Genomic DNA, 18,916 nt, shown 5'->3' with positions numbered 1-18,916 from the left:
AAGCCACACTCCATTCCTAAGCACTGGAGTGCAGCTTTGGTGCAGCTTCCGGATTCTTAGGATGCATGCATCATTTAAACAGCATACCTCCAAAGAGACCCAAAGCAGCTTTATTTTGGCAGTCTGTAACAGGCCTTTGTTTGCATCTACATTGCAGAAATAATCCAGGTTGATGCCACTTTAACTGCCATGATTCTATGGTATGAAATGCTGAGATTTGTAGTTTGTTGTTGCACCAGAGCTCTCTCACAGAGAAGGCTAAATGCCTCACAAAACTACAAACGACTGCTGGATCATTTCTACAGTGTGGACGCAGCCTTAGACATGCTTATGTCTGAATAGGTCACAATACAAAGGCTTAGTTTTTTTAGCTGTATAGGAATGATATAAAATATATATTCAAGAGAGATGCATATTCATGTCTGTTTTCCTTTGTTTCAAGTGTCAACATTAAAAGATCAGTTGGAGGACTTAAGAAAAATTAGTCAGCATTCACTCATTACAAATGAAAAAATAACACAGCTGCAAAAGCAGGTAATTTTCTATTCTCAGATTTGTTTTCCTCCCCAAGTCTATCACTTTAAATGAATAGATCAGAACTGGATGTATTAATAGTATACTGTTCCCTGTTATTTTTTCCTTACTACTCATTCTAGCTTGAAGAGGCCAATGATTTACTACGGACAGAGTCAGATACTGCAGCAAGGTTGAGAAAAAGTCACACAGAAATGAGCAAATCAGTAAGTCAGTTCGAATCCATAAATAGGGAGCTGCAAGAGAGATGCAGAATCCTAGAGAGCTCAAAATTACATTTGGAAAAGGATTATTACCAGCTGCAAGCCGCACTGGAAGTAGAACGAAGGGATAGGACCCATGGATCAGAAATTATTGGAGAGCTGCAAGGTAATCATTCTCTACCAGTGTAATGTATTAAACATATAAAATTACAGTCATTCTGCCAACTTGATTTGAAGGTGTCACAATGGAGCCCTTAGGAATATATTTAATGACAGTTAATTTAGGGATCATTTTAACCTGTGATTCTTAAGACTGTCATAAGTTATCTGACCTCTAGCTGAGGTTTTGAGTACATAATCTGAATTTGCAGTAGATGTTCAGTGCATACTGTTTTCTATTTTTCTGCAATTAGGAAAAGTATACTGTGGTAGTTGGTAATGTTCACTCATATTTTCCCCCCTTCAGGCTAAGAGACTCTTTTCCTAGAAAGAGACTTGGCATTTACAGTGAGCTCTGCCGCATATCGTTCAGGTTTATGGGACTGGAAAGAATCATCATAGATCTTTGTAGAGCCAGACATGACAGGCACATAGTCTTAGAGAAAAGGAAGGGAGGAAGGTAAAAAAATGAGTTATTGATACTGATGTTTTTCAATACAGAATGATGAGAACCAGATGGATAAAAGGAGTTGATCATAACACATTTTTGAGAGCTCTTTCTTCTCTCAACATACACAAAATTCATGATATGTTTCCTAGGACACATCCAAAAGATCTACTGTGCATTCTAAGGGGTGGGAAGTATGCTGCAGAGTAGGGAGAAAAAGCTATTTCTCTTCCCTCCAAGTAGCAGGAAGAGAAAAATGAATGTATTTCACCGTACTAATCATTCTGTCCCCTACCTGCGAAGTGGGGTGTAGAAGGTGTGGGGTAGCGTATGCCTAACATCAGAAAGCACCTGACTGGGCTTGCACTCTTATCTTTGCTGAAGAGCTCAGATGAAAAAGTTAAAACATGCTTGCCTTTTGGGGGTGGAAAAGGTTTAAAATGGAAACCCAACAGATGACAGATTGTTCCTTCCACTGAAATAGAAATTATTAAATCCACAGGGAGATAGAAACAATTTAATCATTGCTTCAAAAAAGCTCACAGTTAAGTTTGGAATCCTTAAATATTTTAGTGCAAGTAAGTAGTATAGGATTTTTTTTTCCTTTGTAGCTTACTTTATAAAATGTTCCTTCATTGGAAGCATTAAGCAGTTTTGTGGTATATAATATAATTGTAATGTTATTTGAATGTATTGTGTAATGTACACAGTGTAGCAAAAGATGTAGCTGTGAAATTTCTGTGTTAAAAGTAGTCGAATATTTTTGTACTGGTCTAAAGCTCTGACCTAGTTGTGAATAGGTACTGCAAGCCAAGGTAGCTTGAACAGAAACAAAAAAAGTAACAAAATGAATATTCTCTGTTCACTGAGAGATGGGAGTGGGACTAAATTTGACATTCCTAGTGTTTATTTTGAATAATTGACAGGTTACTTACTGCTTTTTAAAGAGGTTTTGCATGGGCAGCCTTTTTGTGGACCACAAAGAGGAAATGTATAAATAGCACCCATTTGCACTTATACTGTAGTTCTTTATCCAGCTAATAATACACATGAAAGTTTGCTTCTGTGCATATATGCTTATATTATTATGTCTGCTGGATTTTTTTGTTGCGGGTTTTATTTTTGTTCTATTGTTGGTTTTGTGTCTTAAGTACTGTGGCGGATAAAATTATTTATTTGTTAACATAGCTCGGATTACATCGTTACAAGAAGAAATCAGAAGTATAAAAAACAATCTGGAAAGAGTAGAAGAAGAAAGAAAACAGGCCCAGGACTTGCTTAATCATTCTGAAAAGGTAAGATAACTAAAGTAAATCTTTGATTCCTGCAACAAAATTTTGAATATGAACAATGAGCATAATTTTAAAAAAATCCATACATAGCATGTGGAACTGATAAGGTGATTTTATCACATTGATATATAATGTAAAAGATTCTAATTGAGCAGTAATCTCTGGGTGGTTTGCAATAGTTTAGCAAGGCTTTCTGATTCTCAAGTGCCTAATAATAGCAGCAACCAACTCCTCCCCACCATCACCAGTTGTTTACTGAAACAAAAGAAAACTTGAGAGGAATGAACTTCAGGGTTCTAATAAAATACAGAAGAAATGTTGCAATCCTAAAGTCTTTTCATTCCTAATCCATAGAATTAAATCACCATTAATTTGTAGTTTAACACACTCAACCTGCTCAAACAGAGAGATAATAGGAAAGTGGCTCAGATTAAAGCTGTGAAGAACTCTATCTATTATTAACACAAAATGGAAACCATACATTCTCAATCAGTAGAGAAGGAGCCCTCCATGGATACGTTAACTTCTGCCATCCTGAGTAGGTTAAGTTCTGTGTTGGTCCATGAAATTTTGGATAGGGATGTTACTTAGTCTAGAAGCTGTTCTTTTTTCTAAACAACCACATACCTTCCCCTCCCCTCCTTTCATTGCTACGATTGAATCACCACCTAATTCTCCAGCTCTTTAATTAAGAAACTGAAGAAAAGATCCACCTCTGAGGCATTCCTTCCTCTAGTGGAAAAAAAAAATCACAACCTGATGGAAGGCATTCACCTAAAAGATCCTCCCATGGTTCTGCTCATGACAGATGCCAGCCTCTTGTGCTGGGGATCTCATCATCAGGGCCTTTCAGACCAAGGAATATAGTCAGTTACAGAAATGACTCCCAATATAAGTTAGCTGGAGTTACATATTCACCTTCATTTCAGTCATTTCCCTACTTCCCACATATTATTGAGAACAGACAGCAACATAGCAAAAAAGCTATATCAGCAGTCAGGGGGAAGCCCATTTCCAGTACCTTCCCTCATCCTGGCAGAAGATTACATTCTTTGCCTCTTATGCCCAGCACATTCAGAGGATCCTGAAAAGAAAAAAACAGACTTTCTCAGTTATCAGACTCTGGACCCAGCAGATTGAAGACTGGATCCCAAAGTTATTTTATTGCTGCAACTCTGCTTTGTCGGTCTATAAATAGATCTATTTCTTTGCCATGAGAACACTAAAGCCAAAGAGTTTCTTTTCACAATTTTATTCTCAAAAGGCAGAGGCTCAGGACACCACCCATCTCTGGAGTCTGGAATATACTCTGCCTTTCTTCCATTCCTTTCATTGGTCCTAGAAGGCAAGGTTTCCCATCAATCTTTTTCTAGTCATAGAAATACCTTTGTTGTTAGCTGTGCTCGAGTCGGCTATGACTCATGGTGACCCTGTGAATAAGACATCTCCATGCCCCCTTATTCTCAACCTTTCTGCTCAGGTCCTGCACATTCAGGCCCATGACCTCCCTGATTGAATCCATCAATCTGGCCTGGATCTTCCTCTCTTTCTACTTCCTTCTACCTTTCCTAGCATCATTGTCTTCTAATGAATTGTGCCTATTCATGATGCAGCCAAAGTATGACAGCCTCAGTTTAATCATCTTGGCTTCCAGGGAGAGTTTAGGCTTGATCAAGGGCCCATTTGTTTATCTTTTTGGCTCTCTATGGTATCCTCAGCACTGTTCTCCATGACCACATCTCAGATGAGTTTATTTTTTCCCCTGTCTTCTTTCTTCACTGTCCAGCTCTCACATCTGTAATGGTGATGGGAAATACAGTGACTCTGACAGTTGTGACTTTAGCTGTATAACTTTGCATTTTAGGATTTTGTCTAGATCTTTCTTCTGATTTCAGAAAGACCATGATGGTTCCCATTAGTTCCTCACCTAGGTTTTGCACCTCATCCAGGCATGGGTTGGGCTGTTTGCACTGGGGATATGAGTGAGAAGCTTACCTAGCATTGATTTATGCAGATCAGGTAGTGAATACCTTCTTGTCTTCTGGTGAATCATCTATGATTAGTATCTATGAGATCACGTGGCACGTTTTTCTACCCTGGTTTAAGAGGAAGCATATTGACCAAACAAGCAGGGGTGGATGTGGGACTTAAACCCTAACACTCCATAGGCATACCTCTGTCCTAGCCTCAGTTGCACCAGTTACAAGGAAGTGCTCCCTTTTTTCACATTTTACTCACTTCTCAGGATCCAAGGATTCCCTTTCCACCCTGACTAGGTGCTTGAAGGCATGCATTTTTATTGCCTACAAAAGTCTGAACAAACCTAAATTCCATGGGGTTGTTGCCATTTTGCACTCCATAAGGTCAGTCTGAACCATAACCTTCTCTGCTAATATCTCTGGATGAGATTTGTAGGCAGCAGTTTGGTCCAGCCCCTTGAACTTTAACAGGCATTATAGTCTTGATAAATATACTTTGGCTTGAGCAGCCCTTGGCAAAGTTTTATAGGTGGTTGTGTTTTTACAGTCATCATCCTTCCATAGGTACTGCCATAGGTAATGCCAACCGCTGACAGAGAATGGCACATTGGGGCCCACCATGAACATTCATTTTTTGACTGTGGAGGAAGCATCTTTACTCCCCATTGCAGTCACTCACTTTCATTTTATTTTCTCTTGGAACTGTATCCTTTACTTCTTTCTGTGTGTCACTTTGGGAAATGAACTGATGGAAGGAGATAGGGATATGCTCCTACCGCTTTCAACAAGGAATTCACATGATCCCTTGCCTAGCCTGGACACCAGGAACACTTGACTCAACCATAGATGTCTCCTTCTCTACATCTATAATGGTCTTTCACAGCATGTCCCAAGATGCCATTTTTAATATTTATTTAACCCAAAGTGTCATTTTAAATATTTATTTAACCACAAATATTATAGATTATGTATACTGGATATAATAGTTCATTGCTGTGGTAAATTGTATACTATGAACCAGCTGATGTGCAGTGCATAATGACTTAGAGGAAAAACAAAGAGCCATTGAGGAATGTCATGAAATCTGAACATTTGTCAGATTCAGTATGTTATATTGTTCCTAATCTGTCTTCTATTTATAAAATACTTTGCAGGAAAAGAATAACTTAGAAATAGATCTAAACTACAAACTTAAAATATTACAACAGCGTTTAGAACAAGAAATAAATGAGCATAACATAAATAAAGCCCGGTTGACTGACAAGCATCAGTCAATAGAAGAAGCCAAATCAGTTGCAATGTGTGGTAAGTTCTTACTACTTTGAATATACGTGATTAAAATAATGCCAACATTTGGATAACAGTGGGATAAATGTGCAGTTAAAATGGTATTATAAGTTCTTGGGAAATAGGCACAAATTAAATATGCCTTTACATATCTCTCTGCTATATACAATCTTTGAAGCAAAACAAATGTACTTCTGATGGAAGCAATTATAGTGCAATGTTTAATACACAGTACCAAAAATGAGAAAAATCTATTTAATATTATTATTCAATACAGTCTTTGAATAGAAAAATATTGCTAGGAACAAAAAGTGTAAGTTCTGACACTGTGCAGATTAAACTGTGTAATATACTGTAAGAAGAAGCTATGAAGTCCACCAGCTTAGGTGGCTTTTGTTTGCCATCAGTATTTTCTCAGAAGAATAGAAGGGAAAGGCTGTTGCTCTCATTTTCTGCATGTGGACCCCCCATAGGCCTCTGATTGGCTACCGGAGGTGAGGAGGATCATGCAGTAAATAGATCTAGAAGGATTTCTCTTTGTTCCTAATCAAGTTGCAAATTTCTATAGAGTACAGTGTGCCCAGGTCATATGCGGGCACGCTATGCGCAGCTTTCAACTTATGCTGAAATCCATGGGATGGAACCAGCAATGGTGCATGCACCTGTGGCTCATGCACCACGCCACAGGCACGAGCCCCAAGGCAAGGGAGCACTGTATTAACTTTTGAATGTATGTAATAATTTGTCATAATTTCCTAGGAGATTGTGGCTAGAATTGTTGGGTGGTTATGTCAGCATAATTACTGGTTTCAGCATTATGTAAGGAGGTGTCCAGCAACAACTCCTCATGTCTATTCCTTGGCCTCTTTTCACTTTTGATCTCTGGTTCCTATCATAAGTACACTAGTGAAATTTTACATTTTGCAGTCTTTAAATAGGATCTGACCCACTGTTTCCTAAATCTTTGGAATGAAATTATTCCATTTTATCATTTATGGCAAAGAATTTTGGGTGTCAGGCTTTACTTTCCCTGACACAGGTGAAAATTAACATCAAGGGCAGAAACTAATAGGACATGGTCTAGCTAATACTTGATCATTATCCTAGCCTAAATTATAATTTTCATTTAAATCTGTCAGTGCTGCATAAAACATTATATAATACATATATCTGAATTCAGGCAGTTTTTGCTGGCTGCTCATAATCCATACTGTCTTCTCTCACTGGCTTGTTCTACCTATTTGGCCAGAGTCTGTAGAGTGGAATTTCTGGTGAAATTCTGCTGGAATCTCAGATCTCAAGTTAGAGATATCAGATGCAGCTTGGTCCCGCATATGGTATTTAACACCAGTCTAGCTTTCCAGGATGATTAAAAATATCCCACTATCCTGCTGGAGGAGCTGTGGAGCTAGGGGATCATATCAACACATGTGGCTTGATAGTCCCAATGTGAAAAAGTTCTGGACTATGGTCCTAGACCTTGCATTACAGATCAAATTATTCATTTCTGCCCTGCTTTTTTATTATCTCTTTATGCTAATGCTAATAATAACTTGAAACAGAAATTTAATTGTTTTTTCCTCAAAGCAGCACATCTAGAAATAGCTAGATGTTAGAAATCAGGTGATCTAACAATAGACAGTTGGTGGGAAAAAGTGTGGGACTCTTGACTAATGGAGAAACTCTCCTATAGAATAAGAAACTGTATTAGACACAAGAGAAAAGACACATCCTATGATGAATGGTCAAAATTGATTGAATATATTAACAGTCATTTGCCACGACTGCAACCTCCAACTGCTCAAGTGGAACTGTAGAAAGATACATTGTGTCTTATTTCCCCTTCCAATGATGACACTTCAGCATTTATTTAGAATATTCTCTTGTATTCAGTTGGCAAAACTATGTCTTGTACCATTGTTAATTGTTCTTTGTTGAAGTTCCTTCTGTGTATGATTGATGTCATGCTAATCTACTAAATTGTCTATTTTTCCCCTCATAACACAAATTGAATAAAAAATTAATTAAAATACTGCTGGAATCTATGGTGCTCACATTCAAAGAAACATAATATATATTTTTAAAAAACGGGTATTTACTAAGATGTAGTATCTTCTTCAGAAATTGAAAAAAAAGTGAAAGAAGAGCGAGCAGCAAGAGAAAAAGCAGAAAATCGAATAGTTCAGATTGAAAAACAATGTTCCATGCTAGATTTTGACTTGAAACAATCTCATCAGAAGTTGGAACATCTTAATGAGCAGAAAGAGAGACTGGAAGATGAGGTAATAAAAAGTGCACTTTAATCACTTTCTGTGCCTGAATGAACATAATTTTAAGGTGCTTTACAAATAATTTTCTTTATTTTTATATGTTGTTCACTGCAATCAAATTGACTTTGACTCATGGTGACCCCATGAATGAGAAACCTCCAAGCTATCCCATCGTCAACTGCCCTGCTTGGACAGTTGCAGACTCAGGGTCCTACCCTGAGTCTGCTTGAGTCTATACATCTGTAATACGGTCTTACACTTTTCCTACTGCCCCTATTACCTTACCAAGCATTATTGTCTTTTCTAGTGAGTCAGTTCCTCTTGTGATATGTCCAAAGTAAACAATTTCAGTTTAGTCATCCTGGCTTCTAGGAAGAGTTCAGGCTTGATTTGCTGTAGGACCCATTTATTTGTCTTTTTAGCAGTACATGGTATACAAAGGACTCTTCCCCAGCACCACATGTCAAATCAGTTGATTAGATTCTGTGGAGGTAAAATTCCCCTCTTTTTGCATGTCAGCTACAAAGTCAAATAACATGATTTTGAATTCATTGTTCAAAAAATTAATGTAGCAATCCAAAATACTTTTCTTAACAATGCAATTTGAATTTCATATGCAGTGCATTTTGTATTGGAAAGTTTTGTTACAAAACTGAAATCCATTGACAAGTGTGCAAGGATCACTACAAACTTCTCAAATCTTTCAGCTGTAGAACAGAAAAATTAGTTGCTTAATAAGGAGGGTTCGTATGTGGCTAATCACATGAACATTCTATTCTCTGTGGAGATGTTGGTCAGAGCTAAAAGAACCACACAATGAGTTATACAGGCATAAAACAATTTACAGGTGGGGTTTGAATTGTATGTCCCTAATTCCTGCTTTTGAAATGGAAAGGATTTTTCAGAAACACCTTTCAATATGAGAAAAGGTTTAAAAATCTCCCTTGACATTAGTAGAACTTCAGATATCAACTATAATTTTATCCTGCATATTTTCCTAAGTTTTATGTTTAAAGAGGTATTTTACATATATGAAATATTGATATGTTATTTAGGCATTTAAAAGCCTATTTCTTTGCTAAAATAGTTTATTGTGTGATTAGGTTAAGAATCTGACACTTCAGCTGGAGCATGAGATAAATAAGAGAGTGATGACACAGAATGAACTGAAAATGCATGCTATAGAGGCCGATAGCTTAAAGGGGTCGGAGAAACAGCTTAAACAGGAGATCAACACATTGTTGGAAGCAAAAAGATTAGCAGAATTTGATTTGGCTCAATTGGCTAAGTAAGTATTGAGATTAAAATAAGTTAATCATCCTATATTCTTCAAAGACTTGTGAATGTTCTTCTCTGTGAAAATTACGTCAGTACATGATAAACATATTTTTGGTAAAATACAGAGTGTTGTTACCTGTCTTCTTCTTTCAAAGGCAGTACAGAGGGAATGAAGGCCAGATGCGTGAATTACAAGATCAACTTGAAGCTGAACAGTATTTTTCTGTAAGCTTTCCCTTACATATTTATTATAAAAATATCTTTAAAATGATAATTCTATCTTACAAACCTGCACAAAAGATGAGTCCTTAGCAATATGCCTGTTCAAAGACTACATTTTCCCTTCATGATTACAGCAAGGCCATAATTTCATCTTTTCTTGGCTTCTGCTGTTGCTATTCCCTGCAGCAGTGCTCATCAGAGCTCTAACTGAGAAGACAGTGCCCACGTTGTCCTTCTTCCCAAACAGGGTCCATTTTATATCACCCAGGTATAGACCTCAGTGATGCCAGCACGGTGTAGTCATTTGAGCATTGGACTACAAGACTGGAGAACAATGAATCCCTGCTCGGCAATGGAAACCCCCTGGAAGAGGAGACAAGTTATATTCTCTCAGCCTCAGAGAAAGGCAAAGGCAAACCTATTTGAACAAATCTTGCGAACAAAAAAAGCCTATGTGATTGGGTCACTTTAGGATTGCTATAAATTAAAAATAACTTGAAGACACATAACAACAAACAGACCTCAGTGATACATACCACTGTCTTGTATATAGTGACTGTCTTGACCCACAGCTAGTTACATACCCCCAGCCAACTGGCCAGGTCCCCCTCAACAAGTGGCATCAATCAGAAGAAAAGCCCAGCCTTTTAACCACTACAGATCACCTTGCTGCTATGTTGTCCCTCTCTTCCCCTCTCACTCCCCTGCCTGCACTTGGACAAATAAAGACATCCATGAAATAATATGGGGGACTCACTTCATAAAAACATTATTATTTTATTTGGCTTTTGTCGAGCAATTTTTTAATGTCTGCTGCTAGCTTTATTTTACACTGTTTTTATTGACATTTTGATGTAATTGCATTGACAACATTTTTGAAATTGTAAACATCTTTGAAAAAGTGCCTGTAACTGGAATGCTTTGTGCAGAATGTACAGAATGTAGACATTCCATGCCATTATTTTTATTATATATGCACATATATATGTATAGTATAGTTACAAAGGAATTCAAAATTATTAGATATTTTCAAGCACAGTATTTGGGTTTATTTTTTTTTTCTTTTGCAGACGCTTTACAAAACTCAAGTTAAAGAACTTAAAGAAGAAATTGAGGAAAAAAATAAAGAAACTCAAAAGAAAATACAAGAATTACAAAATGAAAAGTAAGTCATTCTTGTGGTCACAGTCCCTTTAATGTTGAGCCCTTCTGGACTCCATTGATTTCAGTGAAAACATAGAGTTTCTTCCTTTGAGAGAAAACTGATTTTCAAATATGTAATTTTGAAACTAACTTTGCCTTAAATTTGCAACAGAAAAAACAAACCCTTTTGAATAAGAAATGAATGTTTGACCTCATGTTAAAAATACATACTTGCAAGATACTAGGAAGAACAAAATAGTGTTTCTAAAATGTAGTGACACCCTATAGCATGGAATAGCTGACTTGTTTTTAAAAGATGTCTCCTAGAACACACATAAGAAAATACATATCCAATTAGATGGTAGAATCATAGAATCATAGAGTTGGAAGAGACCACTAGGGCCATCCAGTCCAACCCCCTGCCATGCAGGAAATCCAAATCAAAGCATCCCTGACAGATGGCCATCCAGCCTCTGTTTAAAGACCTCCAAGGAAGGAGACTCTATCACCCTCCGATGGAGTGCATTCCACTGTCGAACAGCCCTTACTGTCAGGAAGTTCCTCCTAATGTTCAGGTGGAATCTCTTTTCCTGTAGCTTGCATCCATTGTTCCGGGTCCTGTTCTCTGTTTCTGTAGAGGCTACAGAAACAAATAATAGAATAAATGATATTCTAGTCATATTCTACCACAGAAGTAACAAATTTATTCCATCCCACAGTATACAAAAAGTAGCAGATTTCCTTATCCTTTTCATACTTTGTGACCCCTTTTCTAATTAAAGAGGGATTTCTGTTTCATATTTCTCACAAACATAGTAGAAGGTATGGAAATGGCAGCACACATGGTGCATGTGGCCCCCAACTCCAGGACTTCCTGAGAACCCTCCGCATTGTTTGGATTGGAGTGGCTCAAACCTCACAAAACCATTGAAATAGCTTTCAAGTGTAGATTTTGGTTGCTTTTCACTCCCCCAAGCCACAGTTGGCCATTGATCTTCATAGCTGAGCAAGTAATTGAATTCAAGCCTGATCTAGTTAGTGCTGTAACCACTAAAATATTATCTTTGTGTTATAGGGAAACTCTTGCTGCACAGCTAGATCTGGCTGAAACAAAAGCTGAATCTGAGCAGTTGGCTCGAGCTCTCCTTGAAGAGCAGTATTTTGAATTAACTCAGGAGAGCAAGAAGGCAGCATCACGAAATAGACAAGAAATTGCAGATAAGGACAATATTGTAGGCCGGGTAAGTTATTTTGTGATAGAAGTGTTAAAAGCTACTTCATTGTAGGAAAAGCAGCACATGATTTGATTTGGTTTATTTTATTTTTCACTGCTTTATAATATTAAGCCAGAGATGCTTGTTGTGCAATATACACACTCAGGAATCTCTGCTTATTTCTGTGATGCATGCACACAAGGAATACATGTACAGATTTGTTCCTTCAGTGAAGTGATAGGAGAATCCGTTCACCTTAGGGGGCTTGTACATAAGTGTCAGTGCTCCCTTGCCTTTGGTATCACTGGATGAATATGATGGTGCAAAGACAAAATGTCTTTGCCTAATTAAACATTGCCTTGAGTGTAGTTGGTAACAAAACACTTGTAGATGCTAGTCTAACCATTGGAAGATAGCAAATTTTGGGACAATAAATTGCTGTTGGTTGGATGGTTACATTTGCCTATTCTGCACCTCAGAGCAATACCTCTGTATTGTATTCTGTACCTCAGAGCAGAGGAGATTGATCTTTTATGAAAAATGACTCTAACAGATAGCATCAGAAACATATTTCAGGTTCTATTTTATACACATTACTGAAATACATTTTAAAATTACTTCCTAATGTCAGTGATTTAAGAAAGACTTTCTTTCTCTCTTTTTTAGCTTGAAGAAACAAATAATACTTTAACCAAAGATGTGGCATTTCTAACAAAAGAAAATTCTGAGCTAAATGAAAAGATTAAGAAACTGGAGGAAGGTATGCCATGTTTCAGCAATAATCAAGAAAGATGATTACCTTGCTTAATTTTTTTTTCTTTTTACACATTAAGTGTTATATTTTTTTCAGTGTGCTTGGATATACAGTTTAAAACAGTTTGACGTTTTGGAGATTTTGAGGAGTTGCTTTGTTAATAGGCTTTGTTTCATGAATGGAAAAGCACTATAAATTAATTCATCAACATTTAATATTAGAAATTGGATGATTAATTAATTGCCATTAAGTATATTTCATACTTAAAATTGCTTAATTATTCAAGTCATTCATAATTTGGTCCTTAAAATGTTAGTGTCCAGGACCAATCATGAGATTTACAGAAGATGGCATGAAGATATTCTTTGTTGAATCTAGGGATACATTTTGTTATTGGTACAGTGGTGCCTCGGGTTACGAAATTAATTCGTTCCGCGGCCGCTTTCGTAACCCGAAAAGCCTTCGTAAGCCGAATTGCCATAGGCGCTAATGGGGAAAAGCCGCGATTCCGTGTAAAATAGCGCCGAAAAGCACCAAAAGTTTTTTCGTAACCTGAAAAAACATTCGTAACCCGGAACAATAATTCCCTATGGGATTTTTTCGTATCCCGAAAATTTCGTAACCTGGGTATTTCGTATCCCGAGGTACCACTGTATATTCAAAAGTGCTCTTTATGTCATTTTAAAGTTTCTTTTCCCCTAGCATAGACTTCTCTCCCCTCACATGGACTTCAAAGATGATAATACAGTTATTGCCTTGGGTTGGTGAGAATTCCACACATTTGGATATTACCAGGTTGGGACAGGCTATCCTATGGGATCTTATTTTACAACCTGTTTAATTAGCATTGGTGTCTAATCTGTCTCTCCTGTCTTCTTTCTACCTCTCTCATACTTGTAAACATGTATACTACATACTGTTCATTTTAAAGTAGAGGATTCAGTTCAGCATTAATCAGGAAATCTACAGTAGGAAAAAACTCAACAAGTTAATAACTGAATTAGTTGATTCCTAAACTCTGCATTGGCTTTTATCCACCATCTAAAAACAAGAGTGGTTTCTTCTAGCTTCTTTTACACATGGAACAGTCAGTGCTTGACATCTGATTTCACTTTGGTAGAAAGGAATTGGTTGAAACTGACTACCTTGCCTCCTACATCCCTAGCTGACTTCAAAAATCCCCAAAATGTTACTGATCAGAATGGGAATAGGCTTGTTGGGAGGGGATCTAAGAGGACAAAAGTCCCCAAAATCAGGTAGAGATACTACCTGTAGAATTTCTACATGTTGGGTATTACCCCATGTTTTGCATAAAATGTAGAAGACAGGATTCAACAGAATACAGTATCTCTTTGAGCAAAAGCTTCTTTCCCCAGTGGAATCAAAGGGGAATCATTTCCTTTCACTCTGCAGTTCCCATATGCCCTGAAATCTGTTCTAGAGGGCAGGAAAAACAAAGCAGAACTTCAGAATACTGCAGAGGAGAAGGGAAGAAAGTGCCACCACTAGTGCTAGTACAACGTTGGAATTAGCTGACTTTATTTTCCACCATATCTTTATGGGCCGACTAGAATGCATAAAATACATCATGCAAGCTTATGGTTTTTTTCCCCCCTAGCACTTTTATTTTAATCTCTGGTGTGTTGTTAAATTCATTGAACTTGTTTTCTGTGAAACACCTTAGTGGACAATGGAGATATAAACTTTTTCAAACTGAAGAAGAAATACAAGTTTGCAAACCTGCTTCAAACCCTCATTATGGATGCTTATTGTAGACAGTTGTTTTAAAACATGGGCAACATGACAAACTATACTCACACTTCTTTAGCCTAAATTTAATGTGATACATTAATTGAGCCACTGCTGTTATTTGCAAAGCATTAAGAGAAGAGCTAGACCTCTAATTTACTCTAGATTAAATCTGCAGTGACATAGGCTTGTGATAGTGTTATTTTAATTATTTTATGTATACTTGACTAGGAAATGCAACTATACAGTTGGCAGCTGATTTTGTTTTCTGAAAATGCTACATGGCTTTAATTCTTCTTCTTCTTCTTCTTCTTCTTCTTCTTCTTCACAGATTATAAAGTGAAGAAAGAAGAAGAAATCAACATCCTTAAAATGCAGTATGAAAAGAACCTGAGCAATGAAAGAACTCTTAAAACACAGGTATTTAACTTTTCTTTTGATTCTTTGTTGAAGTCCTACATCAGTCTTCCTTTGTAACTGTCATTTTCTTGTTGCTGTTGAAGCTCCATTGTTTTTACTAGTGTTGTTAAAGTAGCAGAAAAAGCCATTGCTGATGTAAAACAACTGATATGCAGCTTTTTCTCCATTATTCTCCACCACAGTTCCATAACATGCTTTATTTATTTGTGATTAATTATTTAAATACATGCATACATACATTTTGACCAAACAAAATATTAAGGTTTGACATTTAACAATTTATATTCTGCTTTTTAAGAAGGTTGAAATTGATTCCAAAATAATAAAAATCACAATTATATGACATAATTCCGAATAAAACAATACAAACATAAAATATCAAATACACTACTGTATATACTCATGTAAAAGCCTAGAAATGTAGGTAAAAAAAATTGACCCCCCCCCCCCAAAAAAAACTGTCGAATTATCTATGGGTCAATGTTGGTACTGTACTTTAACTCTCGTTTAAAAAAAAAGAACCATCTCCTGGTGAAAGGCAAGTGTCATCTGTCCTGGAATCATTGAGCCCCCTCTATTTTCTCATCCATCCAGCCTTTAGTATAAGCACAAACAGTTATGCCTGCTGGAATTTTGTAAATTCTTTGGCATTCTTTTCCTTTGCTTTGTCCTTTACATCCTTTGTTAGATGCTCCTAAGTTTTACCCTCGACTTATCCATGGGTCATATCAAAATCCATAATTTTGGTCCCAGAACCTGCCCTCAACTTATTTAAGTTCCAGTATGAAAACTGGCAATCCGAATACTCTTATAGCTCATAAGTGCCCCTTTTACAGATCTTTGCCCAGGAAAAAATGTGCAAATAAGAGTTTAGATAAAACTTTCTGGGTAGCATTTTGCTGGCTGCTTCATGACAAAGTAAAAATAAGGCTTTTTTGAGTATAAGGGCAGTGCAAAACATTACTTTCTTACATAGCTCCAGATTATTCTTTTGGGTTAAAATGGCTTATGTACATAAAATAATATTTCATGTTGACTTAACATATCCCATCTTCTTTTTTTCTTTTTTAAATTCTTTATTTGAAATATATATTAAAACATACACAAACAAACACTGTTACAGACATACACAGAAAACACATGTACAAAAAAATAAAATCGTGACTTCCAAATCTGTGGCAAATAATATATTGTTTTGTATCAACCTTCCCCTTGTAAATAATTCTAATTATAATGGTCTGCATTTATCTTATCCCATTATCTTATCCCATTTTCACTCATTGATTATGTTTTGTGAAATTTTTACTTTGCAAAGAAGAATAAAATGGTGTTGATATTTAAAATTGTTTCCAAGGGGAGAGCTGTAGATAATCTCAAAAGCAGCATGTATCTGGTGCATTCTACAAGGTATTCCAGTTGTAAATTATTATCTGCTTGTTATCTGGAATTATGAAAAATTAAATTCTTCAATGCTACACAATTGTGTGAATAAGCCACTGAATATTCAAGTTTGTTTGTATTTGTTTGATGTTCAATAGGCTGTCAACAAATTGGCTGAGATAATGAATCGAAAAGATTTTAAACTAGATAGAAAGAAAGTGAACATGCAAGATTTCAAGAAAAAGGAGAAGGAAAACCGAAAGTTACAGTTGGAGCTTAACCAAGAGAAGGAGAAATTTAATCAGATGGTAATAAAATATCAGAAAGAAGTTAATGAAATGCAAGCGGTAAGAATTTGTTCACTTTGTTTTAATGTTCAGTATATTTTCAATATTCAGTAGTAGCATTTGTAAAAGATAACATACACTCGAGAATTAAAATATGTTAAAGATTCCATTCTTCTGTCATTGTAAGCTATATGATTTAGCTAAAGAGATGTTCAGCAACATAGTGTGTGATCAGATAATAGGACCATGATCTTCCTACGCACAAAGTAGCCTGGTGGCAGGTGATCTGATACTCTCCTGAAAAAATCTTGCTAAGAAGAACCCATAATGCCCTAGGGTAACTAGACTGGTACATCTCACATTGTTGTGGCTTGCTCCTCTGGATCAATCAGAGAATAGAGTGTTGGTACTTACTATCAAAAGTCATTCAGCAAAGGTACAGAAGAGTAATCCATCTCCTCCTTAATTATGTTACTGAAAAACATAGGCAGTAATAGGCACATCTTTCCTAATGGGGGAGATTTTGCTGTAATCTATTACTGTCTAAATTCTATTCTGAAGCTAATACACGTGTCCCTCTATATTTGCTAGAGTTAGGGGCACAAGACCCCCGTGAATATGGAAAAACCACAAATAACAAAAACACCATGTTTTTACCTGAGAGGACACCTCTAGGAATCTCTATGTCTCCCAGTGCAACTCTGTGGTCAACGTCTGATAGACACTGACCATAGAACTGCAGTACAGGAGCTACAAATGCCTAGTAGAGTATTCCCTCTAGGAATCTCTGGATCTTTCAGTGCAACTTTTAGTTAAAGTTGACCATAGAGTTGCACTGGAAGACCTAGATATTCCTAGAGAGAACATATTAATCAAATCTGTGAATAATCAAATCAGCAAATATCAAAGCCACAAATATGGAGGGATGAGTGTATAGCTATTCAGGCAAGGTTAATGAATGAAAATGAAGGGAGGATTTGAAGTCTCCTGACTTCTACCTCTGATTTGATGGCATAAGGTTTAACCTCCAATGTAGTGAATTGTTATTCTAGAGTTTTGCAGAAAGATCCTTCTTCTGATTTCATGCTCTATATTTTCTACCCACTTTAGCAACTTGTGGAAGAATCTACATACAGGAATGAACTTCAGATGCAGCTGGATAGTAAGGAGAGTGATATAGAGCAACTGCGTAGTAAAATTTTAGACCTACAGCAAGGCATGGATTCTACTAGTGTTGCTAGCCTTCAGCCAGATGAGACTGATGGAAATGTTGTAGGTAAGAGGTTCCCTGTATTATTATTATTATTATTATTATTATTATTATTATTATTATTATCCTGCCCCTTCCCCAGATTGGGACTCAAGGCTTACAATGATTATTCAAACAATTTTATATCTTACTCTCAGGGCTTTATTTCTGTTTCAGATACAGTAATAGCTACAGGAAAAACATTTTCTCTTTTCTTATAGTAAATTCAAGCAGTTTAAGATTTGTATCTGAAACAGGCTGTGAAATTCTATGCATTCATATAGAGTAAATTTAAAAGCTTTTTTTTTAATAATTTAATCTTATAGTAAAGCTTTTTATTGACTTTTTATGTACTAAACAAAAAAAAATTGCCCTCCACAGTCTCATCACTGTTTTATTATTATTATTTGTAGATGATGACTGCATCCACACTACAAAAAGAATCCAGTTTGACATCACTTTAACTGCCCTGGCTCAATGCTATGGAATTGTGAGAACTGTAGTTTTTTGAGACATTTAGCCTTCTCAGGTGCTACAACAAACTACAATTCCCAGAATTCCATGACATTGAGCTATGGCAGTTAAAGTGGTGTCAACCTGGATTATTTCTGCAGTGCAGATGCATCCTATATATTGTTGTATAGATCACTGCAAACTTAAATTCCATATATATTTGAAGGTATAAAATGGCAAAGCTGGGCCATTAATATTCTGCTTTGCTATATGAAATCTATCTTTCTTAACATCTAGCAATGCTACACTAACAAAAAATAAAATCTCTATTTCTTAGCCTTGGCTGGTCACTTCCAGTTTCTAAAAACTGCCTTAGGACTTCCAGTTCATTTTCTCCTTGTCACCTCATTTTTACCCCCATGGCAAACCATGCTCCCAGAAGTATGATTTGCCATGGGGAGGTCTGTACCTGGTTTCCTGGAAGTACAGTTTGCTTTCCTCTGGTGTAACCATATTAAAACCAAAATAGTTTTTATGGAAGAAAAAATGAGATCGATTACCTAATAATTTCTTAATTCTAACAATAGTTTTAAGA

At 36.5% G+C, this 18,916-nt stretch overlaps 1 protein-coding gene across 2 annotated transcripts in view; it reads left to right on the top strand.

Moving 5' to 3' along the window:
- Positions 1 to 18,916, top strand: part of LOC121917336 (rho-associated protein kinase 1) — a 100,075-nt gene that overhangs the window by 60,241 nt on the left and 20,918 nt on the right. For both annotated transcript variants that reach the window (XM_042443233.1, XM_042443232.1), the window contains exons 15-27: positions 443 to 534; positions 657 to 903; positions 2,533 to 2,639; positions 5,770 to 5,920; positions 8,024 to 8,184; positions 9,276 to 9,460; positions 9,606 to 9,675; positions 10,743 to 10,837; positions 11,891 to 12,056; positions 12,696 to 12,789; positions 14,864 to 14,952; positions 16,491 to 16,679; positions 17,730 to 17,895. In XM_042443233.1, the coding sequence (XP_042299167.1) occupies positions 443 to 534; positions 657 to 903; positions 2,533 to 2,639; positions 5,770 to 5,920; positions 8,024 to 8,184; positions 9,276 to 9,460; positions 9,606 to 9,675; positions 10,743 to 10,837; positions 11,891 to 12,056; positions 12,696 to 12,789; positions 14,864 to 14,952; positions 16,491 to 16,679; positions 17,730 to 17,895 (1,812 nt within the window). The remainder of the gene's footprint in view (positions 1 to 442; positions 535 to 656; positions 904 to 2,532; positions 2,640 to 5,769; positions 5,921 to 8,023; positions 8,185 to 9,275; positions 9,461 to 9,605; positions 9,676 to 10,742; positions 10,838 to 11,890; positions 12,057 to 12,695; positions 12,790 to 14,863; positions 14,953 to 16,490; positions 16,680 to 17,729; positions 17,896 to 18,916) is intronic.

The sequence above is a fragment of the Sceloporus undulatus genome, unplaced genomic scaffold, assembly GCF_019175285.1.
Source record: "Sceloporus undulatus isolate JIND9_A2432 ecotype Alabama unplaced genomic scaffold, SceUnd_v1.1 scaffold_15, whole genome shotgun sequence".
NCBI classification, from domain to species: domain Eukaryota; kingdom Metazoa; phylum Chordata; class Lepidosauria; order Squamata; family Phrynosomatidae; genus Sceloporus; species Sceloporus undulatus.
This window is presented reverse-complemented; position numbering and strand designations above follow the sequence as displayed.